This window comes from Thalassophryne amazonica, chromosome 7, assembly GCF_902500255.1.
Source record: "Thalassophryne amazonica chromosome 7, fThaAma1.1, whole genome shotgun sequence".
Taxonomy (NCBI): Eukaryota; Metazoa; Chordata; class Actinopteri; order Batrachoidiformes; family Batrachoididae; genus Thalassophryne; species Thalassophryne amazonica.
Genome location: NC_047109.1, coordinates 40,592,701 through 40,618,247, shown reverse-complemented (window position 1 = coordinate 40,618,247; position 25,547 = coordinate 40,592,701). Strand labels below are relative to the sequence as shown.

The 25,547-nt window shown below is 48.1% G+C and overlaps 1 protein-coding gene across 1 annotated transcript in view; it reads right to left on the bottom strand.

Annotated features, from left to right (window-relative positions):
* Window positions 1-25,547, bottom strand: part of LOC117513826 (glycoprotein endo-alpha-1,2-mannosidase-like protein) — a 92,351-nt gene that overhangs the window by 36,117 nt on the left and 30,687 nt on the right. The window contains exon 2 of the mRNA XM_034174055.1: window positions 18,538-18,647. Coding sequence (XP_034029946.1) covers window positions 18,538-18,647 — 110 coding nt within the window. The remainder of the gene's footprint in view (window positions 1-18,537; window positions 18,648-25,547) is intronic.

Sequence of the window (25,547 nt, the reverse complement as noted above, 5' to 3'; positions counted from 1 at the left end):
TGGGCCAGCAGTACCTCCTCTTCAGCGGCCCACACAACAGGACCCCCCCCCTTAACGGGCGCCTCCTGGCGCTCGACCAGGCTTGTCCGGGTGGCGGCGGTAGAAGTCGGCCAGGAGGGCCGGGTCCAGGATGAAGCTCTTCTTCACCCAGGAGCGTTCTTCGGGACCGTACCCTTCCCAGTCCACCAGATATTGAAAACCCCGGCCCATCCGTCGGACGTCCAGTAGCCGGCGCACAGTCCAAGCCGGCTCGCCGTCGATGATCCGGGCAGGAGGTGGTGCCGGACCCGGAGCGCAGAGGGGTGAGGTGTGATGTGGTTTGATTCTCGAGACATGGAACACTGGATGAATCCGCAGTGAGGCCGGAAGCTTAAGCCTCACTGCGGCGGGATTGATGACCTTGAGGATCTTAAACGGTCCTATGTACCGGTCCTGTTGTTTCGGGGAGGGCACTTGCAGTGGAATGTCCTTGGTGGACAACCACACTTCCTGCCCAGGATGATACGTAGGAGCCGGGGTCCGCCGCCGGTCTGCATGGGTCTTCGCCCTCATCCGGGCCCTCAACAAAGCAGAACGGGCGGCACGCCACACCCGACAGCACTTCCGCAGGTGGGTCTGGACCGAGGGCACACCGACCTCTCCCTCAACCACCGGAAACAATGGGGGCTGATACCCCAAACACACCTCAAAAGGGGAGAGGCCGGTGGCTGATGACACTTGACTGTTGTGGGCGTACTCGATCCAGGCCAGATAAGTACTCCAGGCCGCCGGGTGCGCGGCTGTCACACAACGTAGCGTCTGCTCCATCTCTTGATTGGCCCGTTCTGCTTGCCCGTTGGTTTGGGGGTGATACCCGGACGAGAGACTGACCGTGGCCCCCAGTTCCCGGCAAAAGCTCCTCCAGACGTGTGAGGAGAACTGGGGACCGCGATCGGAGACGATGTCTGATGGTATCACATGCAGACGGACGACGTGGTGGACCAGGAGGTCCGCTGTCTCCTGGGCCGTTGGGAGCTTCGGGAGGGCCACGAAGTGGGCCGCCTTGGAGAATCGGTCCACTATCGTGAGGATGACGGTGTTTCCCTGGGACGGCGGGAGGCCCGTGACAAAATCCAGGCCGATGTGAGACCAGGGGCGATGAGGTACGGGCAGCGGCTGTAGCAAACCCGAGGACTTGCGGTGGTCGGCTTTGCCCCTGGCGCAGGTGGTACAGGCCTGGATATAATCCCGGACGTCGGTCTCCAGGGACGCCCACCAGAAACGCTGCCGGACGACTGCCACGGTTCTTCGCACCCCAGGATGACAGGAGAGCTTAGAACCGTGACAGAAGTCCAGGACCGCAGCCCTTGCCTCTGGTGGGACGTAGAGTCTGTTCTTCAGCCCGGTTCCGGGGTCCGGGTCTCGTGCCAGGGCCTCCCGGACGGTCTTCTCCACGTCCCAGGTGAGGGTGGCCACGATAGTGGACTCCGGGATGATGGGATCCGGGGGATCCGACGACTCCGTTCTGACTTCGTCTTCATGTACCCGGGACAAAGCATCCGATCTTTGATTTTTGGTCCCGGGACGGTAGGTGATCCGGAAGTCAAAACGGCCGAAGAACAGTGACCAGCGGGCTTGCCTGGGATTCAGCCGCTTGGCGGTCCTGATATACTCCAGGTTCCGGTGGTCAGTGAAGACCGTAAATGGCACGGACGTTCCCTCCAACAGATGTCTCCACTCCTCAAGAGCCTCTTTCACCGCAAGGAGTTCTCGATTGCCGACGTCATAGTTCCGTTCGGCCGGGGTCAACCTGCGGGAAAGATAGGCACACGGGTGAAGAACCTTATCGGTCTTCCCGCTCTGGGACAGCACGGCTCCTATCCCTGAGTCCGAGGCATCCACTTCAACCACTAACTGGCGACTAGGATCGGGCTGCACCAGAACGGGTGCAGACGAGAAGCACCGTTTCAACTCCTTGAACGCGGCATCGCAACGATCCGACCAGGTGAAGGGAACTTTTGGCGAGGTTAGGGCTGTCAGGGGGCTAACTACCTGACTGTAGCCCTTAATGAACCTCCTGTAGAAATTAGCAAAGCCGAGGAACTGTTGCAGCTTCCTACGGCTTGTGGGTTGGGGCCAGTCTCTCACCGCCGCAACCTTGGCCGGATCAGGAGCGACGGAGTTGGAGGAGATGATGAACCCCAGGAAGGACAAAGAAGTGCGGTGGAACTCACACTTCTCGCCCTTCACAAACAGTCGGTTCTCCAACAACCGCTGCAGGACCTGACGTACATGCTTCACATGGGTCTCAGGGTCCGGAGAAAAGATGAGTATATCGTCCAGGTATACGAAGACGAACCGGTGCAGGAAATCCCACAAGACATCATTAACCAACGCTTGGAAAGTCGCGGGAGCGTTTGTGAGACCGAACGGCATGACCAGGTACTCAAAGTGACCCAAGGGGGTGTTAAATGCCGTCTTCCACTCGTCTCCCTTCCGGATCCGAACCAGGTGATACGCATTCCTAAGATCAAGCTTGGTGAATACCTTAGCTCCATGCAGGGGCATGAACACCGAATCCAATAGGGGCAACGGGTATCGGTTGCGAACCGTGATTTCGTTCAGTCCCCTATAATCAATGCATGGACGAAGTCCGCCGTCTTTTTTACCCACAAAAAAGAAACCTGCACCCATCGGGGAGGTGGAATTCCGGATCAACCCGGCGGCTAACGAGTCCCGGATGTAGGTCTCCATTGATTCACGCTCAGGCCGTGAGAGGTTGTACAGCCTGCTGGACGGGAACTCACTGCCCGGAACCAAATCAATGGCACAATCATAAGGACGGTGGGGGGGAAGGGTGAGCGCCAGATCCTTGCTGAACACGTCAACAAGGTCGTGGTACTCCACCGGCACCATCCCCAGATTGGGCGGGACTCTGACCTCCTCCTTAGCCTGGGAGCCGGGAGGAACCGAGGAACCTAAACACACCCGATGGCAGGTCTCGCTCCACTGAACCACTACCCCGGACGGCCAATCGATCCGGGGATTGTGTTTCAACATCCAGGGAAACCCCAAAATCACTCGGGAGGTAGCAGGAGTCACAAAAAACTCGATCTCCTCCCGGTGATTTCCGGACACCACCAGAGTTACAGGTGGTGTCTTATGCGTGATTGGAGGGAGTAGGGAGCCATCTAGTGTTCGCACCTGCACAGGCGAGGTAAGCGCCACCAGAGGGAGCCCTATCTCCCTGGCCCATCTGCTGTCCAACAGATTCCCTTCAGAGCCCGTGTCCACCAGTGCTGGGGCTTTCAGGGTTGATTCCTCATAAAGGATCGTAACTGGGAGTCGTGTGGCAATGTGGGTGTGTCCCACGTGAATGTCTCGGCCCACCCTTAGCCCAGTCTCTAGGGGCGGGCGTTGGTGTTTAACCGCTCGGGGCAGTCTCTCACTTGGTGCTCTGTCGAGCCACAATTAAAACATACTCCGCGGGCCTGCCTCCTCTGTGTATCTGGTGCCCTAAATGTTGCCCTGCTCGTGTCCATAGCTTCGTCAGCAGGGGGAGCTGTAGCCACACGGAGCACCGGAGCCGTGGAGCGTGGGGAAGGCGGGGCGCGGTCGGAACCGGAAGGGAGAGGGACGGCGCGTGCCCGGCCACGCCCTTCGTCTCGTTCCCGACGACGTTCCTCTAACCGATTGTCTAATCGTATGACAAGATCGATAAGCCCATCTAAATCCCGCGGTTCGTCCTTAGCCACCAGGTGCTCCTTAAGAACCAATGACAGTCCGTTTACAAAGGTGGCGCGGAGGGCAGTGCTATTCCAGCCGGACCTCGCAGCCGCGATGCAGAAGTCGACTGCATAAGCAGCTGCGCTCCGACGCCCCTGTCTCATCGACAGTAGCACTGTTGAAGCGGTTTCTCCTCTATTAGGGTGATCGAACACGGTTCTGAACTCCCTCACAAACCCATCATATGTCTGAAGGAGCCGTGAGTTCTGCTCCCAGAGCGCTGTAGCCCAAGCGCGTGCCTCACCGCGAAGCAGGTTTATTACATAAGCTACCTTGCTAGCATCGGTCGCGTACATAACAGGACGCTGTGCGAAGACGAGCGAACACTGCATAAGGAAATCCGCGCACGTCTCCACACAGCCTCCGTACGGCTCTGGGGGGCTTATGTATGCTTCCGGGGAAGGTGGGAGGGGTCGTTGAACGACCAGTGGAACGTCAATGTTACGCACAGGGTCTATGGGAGGGAGAGCTGCAGCGGCGCCCGGAGGTACACGGACCCACAACAGGGGGCGCAAATGAACGGACAATGGAGGAAGTCAAATCACAAAGCTTTACTGTTGTGAACACGCACAACAAACACAACAGATTACAATTATAGCAGTAAGCCGAATTCCAATGGTGTCGTGTGGGCAGGCTCGACGATAGGAGACGTCTGTCCGAGTCGAACCGGAACCATCCGATTTCCTCTGCCACCGAACCCCGGGAATACTGGAGCCGCCAAGTCCCGAACTCCCAGGTGGCCACTGCCTCCGCTCGTCGGATCCGGTACTCCTGGCAAGGAACAGAAACAGTCAGGTGTGGGTGCGGCCGCACCCAGCAACACACAGGGTGGAAACACCACCTCCACCTCTACTCAAAAACAGCACTGTAGGATTGGAATGTGAGTACTTATCCAACCACGTCCAATACGGTCTTCAGCTGACCTAAGCACAAGCAACAAAGTATTACTTCTCTGAATAACGCAACTGGCTGAGTTCGTTACCTCCTTAGTAGAGCGATATCTCGGCAATGAGGTGGAGATGCCGTCCTGCTGATATACCTCCCTGGTGATTGATATCAGCTGTCTCAGGTGATGGGTAACAGCTGTCACCCTGGCTACTCCTGTGAGGCGGCAGCGCCCTCCGATGTCTGGAGCCCGCACTCCAGGCAGGGCGCCCTCTGGTGGTGGTGGGCCAGCAGTACCTCCTCTTCAGCGGCCCACACAACAGTACTCCAGTCTTAAATGCCACCATGTTCCAATCCATGTAGATGCACCACAGCTGTGAGTCCTGACGAGCCGCAGGTGATCAGGGTGAGGTCCTGATAAACTCAGCTACACAGCCACTCAGTCCCAAATGCAAGCCACCTGGAAGGAAAAACAAAAGACAGAAACAAAAAGGCAGCCAGGCCCCCCCAGCCATACAACAGATTGTGAAGTATAACGTGTTGGTCGTGGTGATACAAATCAATGAAGATAACTATGCTGTTTGTCTGTGTAAATTCTGTTGTTGGTTATGTATGACCCACTGATATTCAAAGAAATCTGAATACACCAATACTTGATGCATTGATCGACATCATGAAATACACAATCTCACACACAGCCTTATTTCCAATGATCTCACAATTCTAATTGCTAGACATGTAGGAGAACTTCCAGCTTTTCATTCATTCATTATTTTTTTTACAACCCCAATTCTAATGAAGTTGGGACATTGTGTAAAATGTAAATAAAAACAGAATACAGTGATTTTCAAATCCTCTTCAACCTATATTCAATTGAATACACCACAAAGACAAGATATTTAATGATCAAACTGATAAACTTTATTGTTTTTGTGCAAATATTTGCTCTTTTTGAAATAGATGCCTGCAACACGTTTCAAAAAAGCTGGGACAGTGGTATGTTTACCACTGTGTTACATCACCTTTCCTTCTAACAACACTCAATAAGCATTTGAGAACTGAGGACACTAATTGTTGAAGCTTTGTAGGTGGAATTCTTTCCCATTCATGCTTGATGTACGTCTTCAGTTGTTCAACAGTCTGGGGTCTCCGTTGTCGTATTTTGCGCTTCATAATGTGCCACACATTTTCAATGGCCGACAGGTCTGGACTGCAGGCAGGCCAGTCTAGTACCTGCACTCTTTTACTACAAAGCCACGCTGTTGTAACACGTGCAGAATGTGTCTTGGCATTGTCTTGCTGAAATAAGCAGGGATGTCCCTGAAAAAGACTTTGCTTGGATGGCAGCATGTGTTGCTCCAAAACCTGGATGTACCTTTCAGCATTGATGGTGCCATCACAGATGTGTAAGTTGCCCATGCCTTGGGTATGAACACACCCCCATATCATTACAGATGCTGGCTTTTGAACTTTGTGCTGGTAACAATCTGGATGGTCTTTTTCCTCTTTTGTCCGGAGGACACAACGTCCATGATTTCCAAAAACAATTTGAAATGTGGACTCATCAGACCACAGCACACGTTTCCACTTTGCGTCTGTCCGTTTCAAATGAGCTTGGGCCCAGAGAAGGTGGCAGCGTTTCTGGATGTTGTTGATGTATGGCTTTCGCTTTGCATGGTAGAGTTTTAACTTGCACTTGTAGATGTGGAGACGAACTGTGTTAACTGACAATGGTTTTCTAAAGTGTTCCTGAGCCCACGCGGTATGATCCTTTACACAATGATGTTGGTTTTGTAATGTAGTGCCGTCTGAGGGATCAAAGGTCACGGGTTTGGTGTGTTTGGGTGTTGGTTTTCGGCCTTGCCGCTTATGTGTAGAAAGTTCTCCAGATTCTCTGAATCTTCTGAGTATATTATGGACTGTAGATGATGGAATCTCTAAATTCCTTGCAATAGAACATTGAGAAACATTGTTCTTAAACTGTTGGACTATTTTTTCACGCAGTTGTTCACAAAGTGGTGATCCTCGCCCCATCTTTGCTTGTGAATGGCTGAGACTTTTGTGGATGCTCCTTTTATACCCAATCATGACACTCACAATTAGTGTCCTCAGTTCCCAAATGCTTAATGAGTGTTGTTAGAAGGAAAGATGATGTAACACAGTGGTAAACATACCACTGTCCCAGCTTTTTTGAAATGTGTTGCAGGCATCCATTTCAAAATGAGCAAATATTTGCACAAAAACAAAAAAGTCTATCAGTATGTTATATCTTGTCTTTGTGGTGTATTCAATGGAATATAGGTTGAAGAGGATTTGCAAATCATTGTATTCTGTTTTTAATTTACATTTCACACAACGTCCCAACTTCATTGGAATTGGGGTTGTATGTTTTTCACACTATAAATGTTCCCATTTTTACCTGAGGCTACAATATGACCATCGGGTATTACAAACGCTTTGCATCCATCTGTCCATCTGTATGTCTGTCTGTCTGTCTGTCTGTGCTCAGCATAAGTCCAGTCCTATAACTGCCAGGGTGTTCAAATTCACAGGGAACATTCTTGGAACACAGACCTTGGACAAGTTCAAAGATGGCTAACCTTGACCTATTTTAAGAGGTCAAAAAGTCACATTCTGTTTCCCATTGTGATGCTCATATGACTGAGGGTATTTTGCCAGTGGTGGGCACAGCTAACCAAAAGGATAGCTTTGATAACCATTAATCCAATAACTGAAAGTTATCTTTTATGACGCTAAACCGATAAACTGCTAAAAAATGTATCTTTATTACCGATAACCGATAACTTTTAGTATTGATTCAGATGTGGCCACATCAGATTACACTGTTGGCTTCTGAAAACCAGTTTAACTTTTCGCTGCTGGGTAAATTCAAGAATCACAAACACATAAGAACGCATAGAAAAATGAATGAATAAAAAAATAAAACCCCATACACCGGTAATCATCCTTCAAAAGCAGTAAAACACAGTATTCAAAGTCACAGTTTATCTCAGTATTTATACACCATCATTACAAACTAAAAAGCTGCTGCTTTTTCACATGCTTTGAACCCTGCGGCTTAAACATCCAAAATTCGTCCTTTAATACATGATTGGCAGAGTAAAATACACGTAGTAATATAAATCCTTAGTTTCAGTGGGATTTATCTGAATAAATAATCACATAGAACGTCCTTTTTAAAAAAATCCAAAACAGTGTCCAAACGTGAAGAAAAGTCCCTCTGTACACACAGCTGTGCCGTGAGAGCTCCTCTCCCCCACCTAGTCTTGGCGATTAAATTACAGCCACAAAGAGATAAAATAAAATATGTTAAAATCAGTCCATTTTGTTTTGTGTCGAGTGGACTCACTCACTGTAACGTCCAAAGTGAACCTGAACTACACTACCCACAATGCTCCTGCATCGACCTGCCAATCGCGTTTTGCGCTTATGATGACTGTCATCAGCAAGTGACAGGCAGCCAGTCTGCTACAAACACACAACAGATGGACTAAAATGTTTGATTTTAGGGTTACCAACGTTTTGACCGTTAAACTTTGCTCACTTTACAAGCAAAAAAAATGTTATCGGACTGAAAGTTATCTGAACTAAATTTATCGGAAGACAATTGGTCCGATGATGGTTTTAAAACTTATCTGAAAAACTAATCTGCGAGCAAAAACATTGGCTTTGATAATTCTGTTACTGGATTAGCTGAAGTGTGCCCACCACTGATTTTAGCATTGCATTATGTTTAGTTTAGACAGACACACACAGGACCGATTGCACTGATTACAACATCCTGCTTTGCCACTTCACCTATGTACAGGGCAATAAAGTTTTCTGATCCATCAAAAATAATTATTTCACATTTTTGCAGATCACAGACAGATGCTTCTACTGTGGTATGAAGTTGTGATGTGCATGTGGTATCTGGAAGGTTCTGAAAGTGCAGTAACTTGGGTTACCTGCAGGAGTGCTAAGCACCAGTATATAAGGCTGTGGACTGTGCAGTAGAGATGGGATTTGTGGCTCTTTGGGGGATCCAGATCTTTATGCATGTCCTTTCAAAGAGCCGTTCAACAAAACTGGCTCATATGGCTCTTTTTTTTTAAAGTATTTTAGGCTTAATTATCAATTTCTGCCATGTGCACATTCGTGGTGGTGCATGCTGCAGTGTGCATGCGCACTTTGCCATTACATTGCATTCTGGTTAGAAATTCCTAGCGCCATTTGTGACATAAATTGATAATTAAGCCTAAAAATATTGAGACAGAGAGAGAGAGAGAGAGAGAGAGAGAGAGAGAGAGAGAGAGAGAGAGAGAGAGAGAGATGAGCCATCTCAATGTCACTTTTCAAATTTGCTCCCCTATTCTGTCTCCCTACCTTTTCTGCCAGCAGTGGACATCGACATGAATCCTTGGGGAGAACAGCACGCTCAGGCAAAAGACTGGTGTTGACTGACTGAAATGTCGTTCCAACGAGAAGAGAACAGGGAATAGAACCTGACATTAAACCAAACCTGTTGTTGCTTAAAGTAGCCAGTAGATGGCGTTAACGCATTGTAAATAACCAAGGAAACCCATACTGAGAAACACCATTTATTTTTTGTTCTTTCCATATATTTTTTGATTTTGAAAGTTTTTGTATTGCACATGTTCTTTTTTCTATTCACTTTAAATCTGATATCACAGCCATTATCAACCATTATCTGAGTTTGAATTATTTGGAAATACTGATTATAACCCCATTATAATATGTTGAAAAGAATTTTGGTCTGAATTCATTGTAAATATTCCACTAGGTGGTACAATATTTTCGCGCCACAAGAACCCCCCCCTCCCCCTGCAGGAGTACTCATGTGAAGGCACATGCTGCCTGTGCCCCTCCCCCTGTAGCTGCTCTCTTTCTATGCGGGGGGGCAGCCACAGCCGCAACCGCAACTGGATGTTCCTGGGAGCAGTGTGAAACAAACATGCATGAAAAAAAAAAAGAACGACAAAAAGAACAGCTCACGCGCAGCCGCGACTCGGCTCCCTTCGTTCATATTAAAGAGCCGTTCAAAAGAACCGGCTCGTTCGCGAACGTCACAACAGTACTGTGCAGAGCCAGACGAAGAAGGAGGTGTTATGGGCAGGTGTGGAGACTTGTCAGCTGTGAAGCTCTATAATAAATTTGTTGTGTTCCTGTGCAAAGTCGTCAGCTTCCTTGGCTCGTATTTCAAACAATATCTGTGACACAACAGAAAATTGGTGACGAGGATTGGGATACTGCTTTGGAAGTGAGTTTTGAGCCAAAGTCTGAACTCCGTTGAGACGACTGAGCACATGTGTAATGGTGACTGCATTTGGGAATGGAGAAGACCTCCACTTTGATGAAACAGAATAAGAATTTGAAGATTACATGGAGTGGCTGGAACAATTCTTTGTGGCAAATGTACCGAAGTATGGTGATAAAAATTTGAAAGAAGAGTTTTTGACTGTCGTTGGAAAACAAGATCACACGTTGCTTATGGACTTGTGTTCGCCAGGAAAGCCATCCGAATGAAAGTTGACTGACTGAATAAGTCTCCTACGTGCCCATTTTGTGCCAAAAACAAACTTTATCACTGAAAGATATAAGTTTAACACCTGAAGGCAAAGAGAAGATGAGTCTATCAGTGAATTCATGGCTAGTCTCAGAAAACTAGCTTCAACGTACAATTTGAGGCATTTTTGGACGATGTATCAAGAGATAGATTCGTTTATGATATCACAGTCATGGCACACAAGTGGCAAAACAAAACGCAAAGCAGTGGTCACAACAGTCCCTGAAAACCACACTGTTTCATGAAAGCTGTTCTCAAGAAAGAGGAAAGTGGAAAACTGTGCTACAGGTGCAAAGGGAGAGGGCATGTGCCAGACAACTGCCATTTAAAGAGGTGGAGTGCCACAGATGCTACAAGAAAGGGCACATCGCCAGGACGTGTGCTCATGACCAGAGGAAGCACACGACAAAAAGAGGCAGAGTGTTCCCAACTGGAAAAGAAAGGCGCCAGACAGCCCAAGCGGACCAATCACCGATGACAGTGAAGCAGAGTGATGATCACAATCGGGAAGAATCACATAACACGTTGCATGCCACGGTGATGCTCCAACGGATCGGGAGGAACCACATGACATGCCACATGCCAAGGTCAACACCCTGACAGCTGCACGTGAGGAGGCAGAGATCTCAGCTTCCTTCATCTAAACATTTAAGGTCACATCCAAACCAGACTCTAATGTGAAAAACAGGGGAGGTAAAAACAAGGGTCTGGAACTGTTAGCGGTGTGATGAAACCTTCTTATGTTTATGTGCAGGTAAATGGTAAACAAATTAAATTGGAGTTTGATACAGGAGCAGCCGTATCTTATATCAGAAGCACTGTACAAACGAAGGTTTAAATATAATGCAATGCTAAAATACCCTCGGCCGTATGAGCCTTGTGTTCTTTATAATTTGCAGTTGTTTAATTTATTATTAAGATCCTGTTGTCTTACGTACAATTTATACGTCAGCTCCTCTATTAATCAGTCAATCAAAAACAATATTTACGTTTTAACAGCATCTGCAGGAGGCTTTGCGTGTGTGTGTGTACATGAGCTTTTGACAAAAGCAGAAGTTATGCAAATCAAGGAATATTTGGAGAATCATCCTCTGTACATTTGCTGGTATTAATGAGACAAATTTAACTCCACAGGAAGTTAGCTTTGAGTTAGCAGAAGTTGGCGTACACGCTAACACCACAAAATGTGTTATCGGGTTACAAAAAGAGCATTTTCAGTTTTACGCTTTTTACTCTTTTAATTCATTTATTAGTAATTGGAGCGGGCTGCGGCCTCAACTTTACCTAAATTCAGGGTCTTTTAATGAAGTTTAGGGCTAGTGGCCGGCGATCAACTTAGCATTTCTTCTGTTTTTCTTGTTGTTAATGCTGGCAAATTATACAGTATTTTTGTCTTTCTCATGGCTGATTCTGTTTTTTCTCTCTGTTTAAGGTGCAGCTCCATCCAGAGATGGGAGTTGTATTTGTGTTGGCAACCCTCCTGTCCTGTGCACCAATAGCAATTCTTGTATATTCGTCCGTGAATTGTCTGTGAATTGTTTCTGTAATTTATGTCTGTAGCATGGTCCAAGCAGAGGGTCACCCTTTGAGTCTTGTCTGCTTGAGGTTTCTCCTCAGAGGGAGTTTTTCCTTACCACTGTTGCTCTGTGGGTTGGTAAGGTTAGACCTTACCTGTGTGAAGCGCTTTGAGGCAACTCTGTTGTGATTTGGCGCTATATAAATGAAAATAAATTTAAATTGAAAATAGAAGTGTTATTTCTCGCTATCTTTACATAATATATGACAAAGAGGATATGTTTACACACAAATGAAACCGTTTTTGCTGCTAGCTACCAGCCTGTGATGGTCACCATGCTAACGTCCGCAAAATAAATTCAGAGGTGTTAGCAGGTTCCAAAAATGGCGTTTTTCGGTTTTAGAAGTGTTATTTCTCACTAGCTTTTACATAATATATGAGAGCATGTATATAAGCACAAAGGAAATGGGTTTAAAGGGGACCAGCCACTGACGTCACGATGCAGCTTTATTCTGATTGGTTGTCATCCCTCGCCATATGTTGGCCTCGGGTATAAAAGGGTAAACTTGTACCAACTGGTCAGGATTTGAGAACCTACAGCCAACAAGCACTGGAGGTTAAAGGGCTCCTCCAAGTGGTGGTAAAATGTAAGGAAACAGTTATACACTAGCTTTGTTTGTGGTAAAAGGATGTGGGCCAGCCTTAATGGGAAGACATTGGATGAAAGATTACAGTTTTTGCCAACTGCTTACCACCCAAAAAGCGAATGCTTAGACTAAAGCTTCAAATCCGAAACTTCTTGAAACAATAGCTAAAACAAAATGTGACAATACCTTAAACACATTTTCTACTTTGCACTTTGCTTGCAATTCTTCAACACAGTTGCGCAGAACATTACACACAGGTTCCTACAGTAGACACTTTACTCAAAGATAAAATACCTTGTTATCATTGGGAAAACACTTTTAGTAAAAATGCAAAACACATCAGGTAACTAGAAATACTTATGCATACATCTGAAAACACACACAAAACTCACCAATCAGTCTGACCTTTGGCACTACAAATAGAGCTCAAGTAAGACATTTGTTAAAATCTGCAATCGTGGCAGCAGTGAGACTCAAAGAAAGAGACAGAGGAAGACAAAGACAGATACGTGGACAAGGACAAAGACAAGGAAGAGCAAGAAGGAGAAATGTTTCCGATGAAATTCGAGCAACTTTGGTGGACCATGTAATGAACCACGGCCTCACACTGAGGGAAGCTGAACAAAGGGTCCACCCAAACCTCAGCCACCACACAGTGGGTAGTACTGTCAAGTGATGTTACTGTATCATGAAGTACAGTAGTGTAAACACTTATTTTAATTGTTTGGACTTGCATTTTGAAATTGAACTGTACAGTACTCTATCTTTTTTCGGTATTTGTAAGAAATTTGTATTTCTTTGTAAACAAACAAAGAAACAAAACAACAGGGAAATAACAGTTTTGTTGCTAAATACTGTAACTTTGAGCTCTTGTTTGAGTAAAAGTAAATAAAAAGGTTTTGACTTCAGTGTTTTGTGTAAAACACATCAGTGTGTTGCTGTTGATTTTAAAGTGTTTCAAAATGGTGCATGTGTGTATCATTTTGTTGCTAGAATGACATTTTTAGGAGGGATTGTTAGGTTTGATTGTACAGTTTCATTTTGACAGAGCTGCGATTTGTTTTACAAGTGTTGTGTCTTATCTTGCTTGTGTGTAGCATTTTGATACAGTGAGCCAAATTTTGAAAAAGTGTAAGCAATCGGCAAAAACTGTAGTGAAATGTGCCACATGGTCAAAATGTCAAAGCTGCCACTCCATCAAAATGTAAGTGATACTCTTACACTCCCTGAATAACCAATCGTTTGACACAAAGTCATTCCAACGGTACCCAAGGATCCTCCAAAGAGTCCATCACCAAACATCCAGTCATCACAGGTCACGAGCTAGCATCCAAGTCTGGCAACCATACAGTTTGGTAGCACCAGAAAGTTAGCATTACCAAACACTTCTGTCCAAAGACCTCATGACTCTTCCCCAGGCATTGCTCTAACTGAAAGGCTGAGGGCCCAGAGACATGTATGTCACTGCCGAGATAAGTAAATGTCTCCAAATGTTCACCACTTTTGCCACAAACAGATACACTTCTGATGGCTGAGTCTAGGAAGTCATTAAAATACTGAATCTTCATTTTGTTTAATTAAGGACATTTACAAACCTACAACCCCTGGCAAAAATTATGGAATCACCGGCCTCAGAGGATGTTCATTCAGTTGTTTAATTTTGTAGAAAAAAAGCAGATCACAGACATGACACAAAACTAAAGTCATTTCAAATGGCAACTTTGGCTTTAAGAAACACTATAAGAAATCAAGAAAAAAAGATTGTGGCAGTCAGTAATGGTTACCTTTTTAGACCAAGCAGAGGAAAAAAATATGGAATCACTCAATTCTGAGGAAAAAATTATGGAATCACCCTGTAAATTTTCATCCCCAAACTAACACCTGCATCATATCAGATCTGCTCGTTAGTCTGCATCTAAAAAGGAGTGAACACACCTTGGAGAGCTGTTGCACCAAGTGGACTGACATGAATCATGGCTCCAACACGAGAGATGTCAATTGAAACAAAGGAGAGGATTATCAAACTCTTAAAAGAGAGTAAATCATCACGCAATGTTGCAAAAGATGTTGGTTGTTCACAGTCAGCTGTGTCTAAACTCTGGACCAAGTACAAACAACATGGGAAGGTTGTTAAAGGCAAACATACTGGTAGACCAAGGAAGACATCAAAGCGTCAAGACAGAAAACTTAAAGCAATATGTCTCAAAAATCGAAAAATGTACAACAAAACAAATGAGGAACGAATGGGAGGAAACTGGAGTCAACGTCTGTGACCGAACTGTAAGAAACCGCCTAAAGGAAATGGGATTTACATACAGAAAAGCTAAATGAAAGGCATCATTAACACCTAAACAGAAAAAAACAAGGTTACTATGGGCAAAGGAAAAGCAATTGTGGACTGTGGATGACTGGATGAAAGTCATATTCAGTGATGAATCTCGAATCTGCATTGGGCAAGGTGATGATGCTGGAACTTTTTTGGTGCCTTTCCAATGAGATTTATAAAGATGACTGCCTGAAGAGAACATGTAAATTTCCACAGTCATTGATGATATGGGGCTGCATGTCAGGTAAAGGCACTGGGGAGATGGCTGTCATTACATCATCAATAAATGCACGTTTATGTTGATATTTTGGACAATTGAAAGGATGTTTGGGAATGATCAAATCATTTTTCAAGATGATAATGCATCTTGCCATAGAGCAAAAACTGCGAAAACATTCCTTGCAAAAAGACACATAGGGTCAATGTCATGGCACAGGGTCAATGTCAACGAGCAGATCTGATTTGATGCAGGTGATAATTTGGGGGATGAAAATTTACAGGGTGATTCCATAATTTTTTCCTCAGAATTGAGTGATTCCATATTTTTTTCCTCTGCTTGGTCTAAAAAAGTAACCGTTACTGACTGCCACAATCTTTTTTCTTGATTTCTTATAGTGTTTCTTAAAGCCAGAAAGTTGCCATTTGAAATGACTTTAGTTTTGTGTCATGTCTGTGATCTGCTTTTTTTCTACAAAATTAAACAACTGAATGAACATCCTCTGAGGCCGGTGATTCCATAATTTTTGCCAGGGGTTGTAGACACTCTGATTCCTCATTCAGCTTCTCAAATGCTGCAAAGTATCCATTGATTCTGCAATGATTACAGCATTGTTCATGAAGTCAAGGTCAGTAGACCTTTCATCACTAACAAAAGAACCTAAATCATTGCTTTCCACAATCCTACCCAACATCCAGTCCATGCAAGCAATGAACAGTGTACGAACCAGAACATATCCCTGATGAACACCAGTTTTTGCTGGGAAAAACTACAGCTAAAATAAATAAATAAATGAATCCACGAGTGATGTTATATGGCTGGGGGGGCCTGGCTGCCGGTTTGTTTCTGTTTTTTGGTTTTCCTCCCAGGTGGCTTGCGTTTGGGACTGAGTGGCTGTGTTGCTGAGGCTGTCAGGACCTCACCCTGATCACCTGCGACTTGTCAGGACTCACAGCTGTGGTGCATCTGGATGGATTGGAACATGTTGGCATTTAAGACTGGAGTGCACAGTGTGTATTTGCCAGAGACTCGACCTTGTGACCAGACGGGTGAGATCGTCGTCTCGGGAGCCATCTCATCAACAGCGGATGCTGAGAACGTCCAGGTTTGATGCACAGTCTGTGAAAGAGGAGGGGTGAGGTTTCACGCTCGTCAGCACACTTCCTGAGGTACGTTAGATTTTGTGACTAACAGTTATACAGTCAGTAAATGTGGTGTCCCTCACACCTTATTGTATTGAGCTGTTTGTTAGTCATGTATCAGCTTCCACTGCAGTGGAGTTTTGTGAACTGGATGTTCCATGCCTGCAGGTTGGGAAGCTGATCAGTAATCAAGCCAGGAAGTGTTTGCTGTTTGTACACCTTTAAGTGTTCTGTGTGTAGAGTGTGGACTCACATAATGGTTCCTTCTTTCACAGACTCGGTTGTTGCGGCCACCCGGGGGGGTCGGGGTCCTTGGGTCCGAAACAGCTTCTGGCTCCGGACCGTTAGCGCTGCTGGGAGCGCACCACGCCAGGCCGCACCTTTTTGTTATTATATTATCACTGTTATGTATTAAATTCAGTTAGCCTTTGTACCGTGCTCTGCTTATTTCATACTGGGTCCTTCAAACGCTGGTCGGTTCTCCGAGCTGCGTCCGACACATAACAAGTGAACTCTCTAAGATAGCTTTAAAGGATGCCCAGAACAGTCTGTGCATCAGCAGCTCTCAGGCTTATCTTCTGTGCTTTATACAGTACAATACACATTTTGTGTTAGTAATCTGAGTACTGGCAAGCTCTCTAATCAATGACAACATGTGAAATATTGGTCATCATTTTCTGACTGCTCCATTCACTCAGCATGGTTGATGGATGGAAGGGCACTCAGAGCAAACACATTCAACCAAAGTCCTTTCTTTACTTCTCTGTTGACATTTTACTCTTCTATCACTTTCTTTTCCACTGTCAGAGTTGTATTGTTTTGATTTCTTCTCCAACATTCTTGGATCCTGATGAATCACCCTTGTTTGTGATTACTCACCTATGATCTTAATCATTGTCTGTGATCCTTGATCTTTGATTCTGATCACTAATCTTTCATCATAATTGCTATTCTTTGATCTTAATATGTCTCCATGGAGGTTATGCTATTGTCGCTGTTTATTTGTGTTTCTGTCTTTTTGTCAAGATTAAGGGGTGGATCCTGACCACTGATCCTGACCACTAAACTATTCAGCAATCCTGATTACAGGTTAAAAGAAAACATAATCAAAGCATAAAGGCCAGATACACCACATGTTCTGGATACTCAGGTCTATTCGCAGTCAGACTGGAGATTCACTAAGGTGTCATTATGCAGGGTCATTAATCTCCAAGTTAGTCCCTGTGCGCATTCTGTCACCCTGACGCTGGTGTGTGAGTCAGAATAGGTGAAAGTGAGGCATTGTTGCAAAACACTTTGAGGATCTGCCTCAGATGGAAAAGGGTAGGAAATAGGAGTCTAATACTTGTCAATATCATGGTTTATTGTTCAAACATATGAAGAATGGTCTAGTTGTGATAACTGTTTCATTGTGAAGAAAACAATAATAACTATTCTCTAAACTGAAGAATTATTCTTTATTTGAAACATTTTTAGAGTAAAAATAATGATTTGAACAATTGTTGGAATGATCACAATAAATGTTTTTGTAAATCTCCTTAAATGTCTGATTGGCATTTTGTTGAAACAAAAATTGCAAGTATTTAAGACTTGTGAAAGGCATCTTCTTGGAAAACATGAGGACGCATTTGGTAGATTGTTCGCCGCCATGTTAGAAATTGATATCTGAAGCTTTTGTACAACAATCATTTCCACATAATTACTGCATTGTTTCATAGTAAAAGACGGGGAGCCGATCAGAGTGCCACAGCAGCACGTCTGAGTCTGATGAGCTACGACGCCCCGTCATTTCAAAGTGTCAGTAGCGATTCACAGATTATCAAGTCATTTCTGCTTAAAATAGCTCTGTTTCTGCTTAAAACTGACTTTAGAATGATTTAAGGTTAATAACATTATTCCCTTTGATCACTTTGGGTAAAGAGTCAGACTCAGAGAGTCAGAATCAGACATGTGCAGTGAAGGCCCAGTGAAGGCACAGTGAAGGCACGGCAGACCAACTTTTAGAGGAGACGGTTTGGTCGGTGACACCGGTTAAGTAGTGCAGGTGTCCCTGTCTTCAGTCACATCATGCAGCTACTTTGGGGAAGCCTAAGGTGTTCCCATATTGAATGTGTAACCATTCCAGCAAAAAAAAAATCTAAGACTACCCAGGAGTCTTGTCCTAGTTGGAAATGCCTGGAGGCTTCCTGATCAGATACCTGAACAACCTCAACTAGTTCCTTCTAACAAGCAGAAGCAACTCTGCCTGTCCCGCTGTTAACGTTGCAAAGAAAATGCATTGTGTCTGCATGTAGTTTTGAAAGACAACACCAAATATGTATAAAACTACCCAAACAAACAAAAAACTTGTGGTTGCAGTGAAGTCTGAGGATAGAAGAGATTTGATATATTGTTTTTTCCCCCTTTCCCTCGCCTCTCCCTCCTTGTCTCAGAATTTGCTGACACCCTGTACCTTCAGATTGTGTCGATACGCAGCATCCAGTACAGCTGGTACAAAATCCTCAGTGGGTTCGCCGTTGTCATCAGCCAGACCAGGAGGATACCAGGAAAGCACCAGAACCCCTGGAGACACACGGCAACATGGATCTGGGATAAAGATTCTGATTCATACATGTTAACTGATGTAACCCTGTCTAAAATACAGCAAGTATACAATATATGCAGGATTTTGTTGAAATGATGCACTGTTCTTGACGAGATCAAAAACTGTTGACATTTATCTTGAGGAAATACCAAGCTTACATTTCTTTTAAGAATCTACAATGATGTCTTTCTCAAACATCTGAACTCATTTGAAAACTCCAAATGAAAGTCAGAGGGCTGATGCAAACCCTGCCTTTGCTCTGCACACTGGGATGTATTCATGTCAACAGTTCATTATACCAATCAATCATAAATATTTTGCTGACCGATATAAAATACAGGTAGTCTTTCTAGCCCTACTGTTTGCAGAGATATAGCAGAAATAGATAATAGATATAGCAGGGGGCTGTTTTTGAAGATTGTGTTATGTGTCGGACGCAGCCCGGAGAACCGACCAGCGTTTGAAGGACCCAGTATAAAATAAGCAGAGCACGGTACAAAGGATAACAGGGTTTAATAAACATAACAGTGATGTGAAAAAACAAACAAATAAGTGCGCGGTCTGGCGTGGCGGATTAGCGGTGTGCTCCCAGCAGCACAAAACGGTCCGAAGCCAGAACCAGTTCGGACCCAAGGACCCCGCCGACACCCCCCAGGTGGCCGCGACAAACCGAGTCTGTGAAAGAAGAAATCATCATGTGAGTCCACACTCTACACACAGAGGGACCGCTCAAAGGTGTACAACAGCAAACACTTCCTGGCTTAATTACTAATCAGCTTCCCACCCTGCAGGCATAGAACACCCTGTTCACAAAACTCCACAGCAGTGGAAGCTGATTAACGACTACATACAGCTCATATAATAAGGTGTGAGGGACACCACATTTACTGACTGTATAAATGTTAGTCACAAAATCTAACGTACCTCAGGAAGTGTGCTGACGAGTGTGAGACCTCACCCCCTCCTCCTTCACAGACCATGCATCAAACCTGGACATTCTCTGCATCCACTGATGATGAGATGGCTCTCGAGACGACGATCTCACCCGTCTGGTCACAAGGTCGAGTCTCTGGCAAATACCACTGTGTACTTGTTGTGAAAGTGTAGGTACACGGACCACAACAGGGGGCGCAAATGAACGGACAATGGAGGAAGTCAAATCACAAAGCTTTACTGTTGTGAACACGCACAACAAACACAACAGATTACAATTATAGCAGTAAGCCGAATTCCAATGGTGTCGTGTGGGCAGGCTCGACGATAGGAGACGTCTGTCCGAGTCGAACCGGAACCATCCGATTTCCTCTGCCACCGAACCCCGGGAATACTGGAGCCGCCAAGTCCCGAACTCCCAGGTGGCCACTGCCTCCGCTCGTCGGATCCGGTACTGCTGGCAAGGAACAGAAACAGTCAGGTGTGGGTGCGGCCGCACCCAGCAACACACAGGGTGGAAACACCACCTCCACCTCTACTCAAAAACAGCACTGTAGGATTGGAATGTGAGTACTTATCCAACCACGTCCAATACGGTCTTCAGCTGACCTAAGCACAAGCAACAAAGTATTACTTCTCTGAATAACACAACTGGCTGAGTTCGTTACCTCCTTAGTAGAGCGATATCTCGGCAATGAGGTGGAGATGCCGTCCTGCTGATATACCTCCCTGGTGATTGATATCAGCTGTCTCAGGTGATGGGTGACAGCTGTCACCCTGGCTACTCCTGTGAGGCGGCAGCGCCTCCGATGTCTGGAGCCCGCACTCCAGGCAGGGCGCCCTCTGGTGGTGGTGGGCCAGCAGTACCTCCTCTTCAGCGGCCCACACAACAGGACCCCCCCTTAACGGGCGCCTCCTGGCGCTCGACCAGCTTGTCCGGGTGGCGGCGGTAGAAGTCGGCCAGGAGGGCCGGGTCCAGGATGAAGCTCTTCTTCACCCAGGAGCGTTCTTCGGGACCGTACCCTTCCCAGTCCACCAGATATTGAAAACCCCGGCCCATCCGTCGGACGTCCAGTAGCCGGCGCACAGTCCAAGCCGGCTCGCCGTCGATGATCCGGGCAGGAGGTGGTGCCGGACCCGGAGCGCAGAGGGGTGAGGTGTGATGTGGTTTGATTCTCGAGACATGGAACACTGGATGAATCCGCAGTGAGGCCGGAAGCTTAAGCCTCACTGCGGCGGGATTGATGACCTTGAGGATCTTAAACGGTCCTATGTACCGGTCCTGTTGTTTCGGGGAGGGCACTTGCAGTGGAATGTCCTTGGTGGACAACCACACTTCCTGCCCAGGATGATACGTAGGAGCCGGGGTCCGCCGCCGGTCTGCATGGGTCTTCGCCCTCATCCGGGCCCTCAACAAAGCAGAACGGGCGGCACGCCACACCCGACAGCACTTCCGCAGGTGGGTCTGGACCGAGGGGCACACCGACCTCTCCCTCAACCACCGGAAACAATGGGGGCTGATACCCCAAACACACCTCAAAAGGGGAGAGGCCGGTGGCTGATGACACTTGACTGTTGTGGGCGTACTCGATCCAGGCCAGATAAGTACTCCAGGCCGCCGGGTGCGCGGCTGTCACACAACGTAGCGTCTGCTCCATCTCTTGATTGGCCCGTTCTGCTTGCCCGTTGGTTTGGGGGTGATACCCGGACGAGAGACTGACCGTGGCCCCCAGTTCCCGGCAAAAGCTCCTCCAGACGTGCGAGGAGAACTGGGGACCGCGATCGGAGACGATGTCTGATGGTATCACATGCAGACGGACGACGTGGTGGACCAGGAGGTCCGCTGTCTCCTGGGCCGTTGGGAGCTTCGGGAGGGCCACGAAGTGGGCCGCCTTGGAGAATCGGTCCACTATCGTGAGGATGACGGTGTTTCCCTGGGACGGCGGGAGGCCCGTGACAAAATCCAGGCCGATGTGAGACCAGGGGCGATGAGGTACGGGCAGCGGCTGTAGCAAACCCGAGGACTTGCGGTGGTCGGCTTTGCCCCTGGCGCAGGTGGTACAGGCCTGGATTAATCCCGGACGTCGGTCTCCAGGGACGCCCACCAGAAGCGCTGCCGGACGACGGCCACGGTTCTTCGCACCCCAGGATGACAGGAGGGCTTAGAACCGTGACAGAAGTCCAGGACCGCAGCCCTTGCCTCTGGTGGGACGTAGAGTCTGTTCTTCAGCCCGGTTCCGGGGTCCGGGTCTCGTGCCAGGGCCTCCCGGACGGTCTTCTCCACGTCCCAGGTGAGGGTGGCCACGATAGTGGACTCCGGGATGATGGGATCCGGGGGATCCGCGACTCCGTTCTGACTTCGTCTTCATGTACCCGGACAAAGCATCCGATCTTGATTTTGGTCCCGGGACGGTAGGTGATCCGGAAGTCAAAACGGCCGAAGAACAGTGACCAGCGGGCTTGCCTGGGATTCAGCCGCTTGGCGGTCCTGATATACTCCAGGTTCCGGTGGTCAGTGAAGACCGTAAATGGCACGGACGTTCCCTCCAACAGATGTCTCCACTCCTCAAGAGCCTCTTTCACCGCAAGGAGTTCTCGATTGCCGACGTCATAGTTCCGTTCGGCCGGGTCAACCTGCGGGAAAGATAGGCACACGGGTGAAGAACCTTATCGGTCTTCCCGCTCTGGGACAGCACGGCTCCTATCCCTGAGTCCGAGGCATCCACTTCAACCACTAACTGGCGACTAGGATCGGGCTGCACCAGAACGGGTGCAGACGAGAAGCACCGTTTCAACTCCTTGAACGCGGCATCGCAACGATCCGACCAGGTGAAGGGAACTTTTGGCGAGGTTAGGGCTGTCAGGGGGCTAACTACCTGACTGTAGCCCTTAATGAACCTCCTGTAGAAATTAGCAAAGCCGAGGAACTGTTGCAGCTTCCTACGGCTTGTGGGTTGGGGCCAGTCTCTCACCGCCGCAACCTTGGCCGGATCAGGAGCGACGGAGTTGGAGGAGATGATGAACCCCAGGAAGGACAAAGAAGTGCGGTGGAACTCACACTTCTCGCCCTTCACAAACAGTCGGTTCTCCAACAACCGCTGCAGGACCTGACGTACATGCTTCACATGGGTCTCAGGGTCCGGAGAAAAGATGAGTATATCGTCCAGGTATACGAAGACGAACCGGTGCAGGAAATCCCACAAGACATCATTAACCAACGCTTGGAAAGTCGCGGGAGCGTTTGTGAGACCGAACGGCATGACCAGGTACTCAAAGTGACCCAAGGGGGTGTTAAATGCCGTCTTCCACTCGTCTCCCTTCCGGATCCGAACCAGGTGATACGCATTCCTAAGATCAAGCTTGGTGAATACCTTAGCTCCATGCAGGGGCATGAACACCGAATCCAATAGGGGCAACGGGTATCGGTTGCGAACCGTGATTTCGTTCAGTCCCCTATAATCAATGCATGGACGAAGTCCGCCGTCTTTTTTACCCACAAAAAAGAAACCTGCACCCATCGGGGAGGTGGAAATTCCGGATCAACCGGCGGCTAACGAGTCCCGGATGTAGGTCTCCATTGATTCACGTCATGCCGTGAGAGGTTGTAGCAGCCTGCTGGACGGGAACTCACTGCCCGGAACCAAATCAATGGCACAATCATAAGGACGGTGGGGGGGAAGTGGTGAGCGCCAGATCCTTGCTGAACACCGTCAACAAGGTCGTGGTACTCCACCGGCACCATCCCCAGATTGGGCGGGACTCTGACCTCCTCCTTAGCCTGGGAGCGCGGAGGACCGAGGAACCTAAACCACCCGATGTGCAGGTCCTCGCTCCACTGAACCACTACCCCGGACGGCCATCGATCCGGGGATTGTGTTTCAACATCCAGGGAAACCCCAAAATCACTCGGGAGGTAGCAGGAGTCACAAAAAAACTCGATCTCCTCCCGGTGATTTCCGGACACCACCAGAGTTACAGGTGGTGTCTTATGCGTGATTGGAGGAGTAGGGGAGCCATCTAGTGTTCGCACCTGCACAGGCGAGGTAAGCGCCACCAGAGGGAGCCCTATCTCCCTGGCCCATCTGCTGTCCAACAGATTCCCTTCAGAGCCCGTGTCCACCAGTGCTGGGGCTTTCAGGGTTGATTCCTCATAAAGGATCGTAACTGGGAGTCGTGTGGCAATGTGGGTGTGTCCCACGTGAATGTCTCGGCCCACCCTTAGCCCAGTCTCTAGGGGCGGGCGTTGGTGTTTAAACCGCTCGGGGCAGTCTCTCACTTGGTGCTCTGTCGAGCCACAATTAAAACATACTCCGCGGGCCTGCCTCCTCTGTGTATCTGGTGCCCTAATGTTGCCCTGCTCGTGTCCATAGCTTCGTCAGCAGGGGGAGCTGTAGCCACACGGAGCACCGGAGCCGTGGAGCGTGGGGAAGGCGGGGCGCGGTCGGAACCGGAAGGGAGAGGGACGGCGCGTGCCCGGCCACGCCCTTCGTCTCGTTCCGACGACGTTCCTCTAACCGATTGTCTAATCGTATGACAAGATCGATAAGCCCATCTAAATCCCGCGGTTCGTCCTTAGCCACCAGGTGCTCCTTAAGAACCAATGACAGTCCGTTGTAACAAGGTGGCCGCGGAGGGCAGTGCTATTCCCAGCCGGACCTCGCAGCCGCGATGCAGAAGTCGACTGCATAAGCAGCTGCGCTCCGACGCCCCTGTCTCATCGACAGTAGCACTGTTGAAGCGGTTTCTTCCTCTATTCGGGTGATCGAACACGGTTCTGAACTCCCTCACAAACCCATCATATGTCTGAAGGAGCCGTGAGTTCTGCTCCAGAGCGCTGTAGCCCAAGCGCGTGCCTCACCGCGAAGCAGGTTTATTACATAAGCTACCTTGCTAGCATCGGTCGCGTACATAACAGGACGCTGTGCGAAGAACGAGCGAACACTGCATAAGGAAAATCCGCGCACGTCTCCACACAGCCTCCGTACGGCTCTGGGGGCCTTATGTATGCTTCCGGGGAAGGTGGGAGGGGTCGTTGAACGACCAGTGGAACGTCAATGTTACGCACAGGGTCTATGGGAGGGAGAGCTGCAGCGGCGCCCGGAGGTACACGGACCCACAACAGGGGCCGCAAATGAACGGACAATGGAGGAAGTCAAATCACAAAGCTTTACTGTTGTGAACACGCACAACAAACACAACAGATTACAATTATAGCAGTAAGCCGAATTCCAATGGTGTCGTGTGGGCAGGCCTCGACGATAGGAGACGTCTGTCCGAGTCGAACCGGAACCATCCGATTTCCTCTGCCACCGAACCCCGGGAATACTGGAGCCGCCAAGTCCCGAAACTCCCAGGTGGCCACTGCCTCCGCTCGTCGGATCCGGTACTCCTGGCAAGGAACAGAAACAGTCAGGTGTGGGTGCGGCCGCACCCAGCAACACACAGGTGGAAACACCACCTCCACCTCTACTCAAAAACAGCACTGTAGGATTGGAATGTGAGTACTTATCCAACCACGCCAATACGGTCTTCAGCTGACCTAAGCACAAGCAACAAAGTATTACTTCTCTGAATAACGCAACTGGCTGAGTTCGTTACCTCCTTAGTAGAGCGATATCTCGGCAATGAGGTGGAGATGCCGTCCTGCTGATATACCTCCCTGGTGATTGATATCAGCTGTCTCAGGTGATGGGTAACAGCTGTCACCCTGGCTACTCCTGTGAGGCGGCAGCGCCCTCCGATGTCTGGAGCCCGCACTCCAGGCAGGGCGCCCTCTGGTGGTGGTGGGCCAGCAGTACCTCCTCTTCAGCGGCCCACACAACAGTACTCCAGTCTTAAATGCCACCATGTTCCAATCCATGTAGATGCACCACAGCTGTGAGTCCTGACGAGCCGCAGGTGATCAGGGTGAGGTCCTGATAAACTCAGCTACACAGCCACTCAGT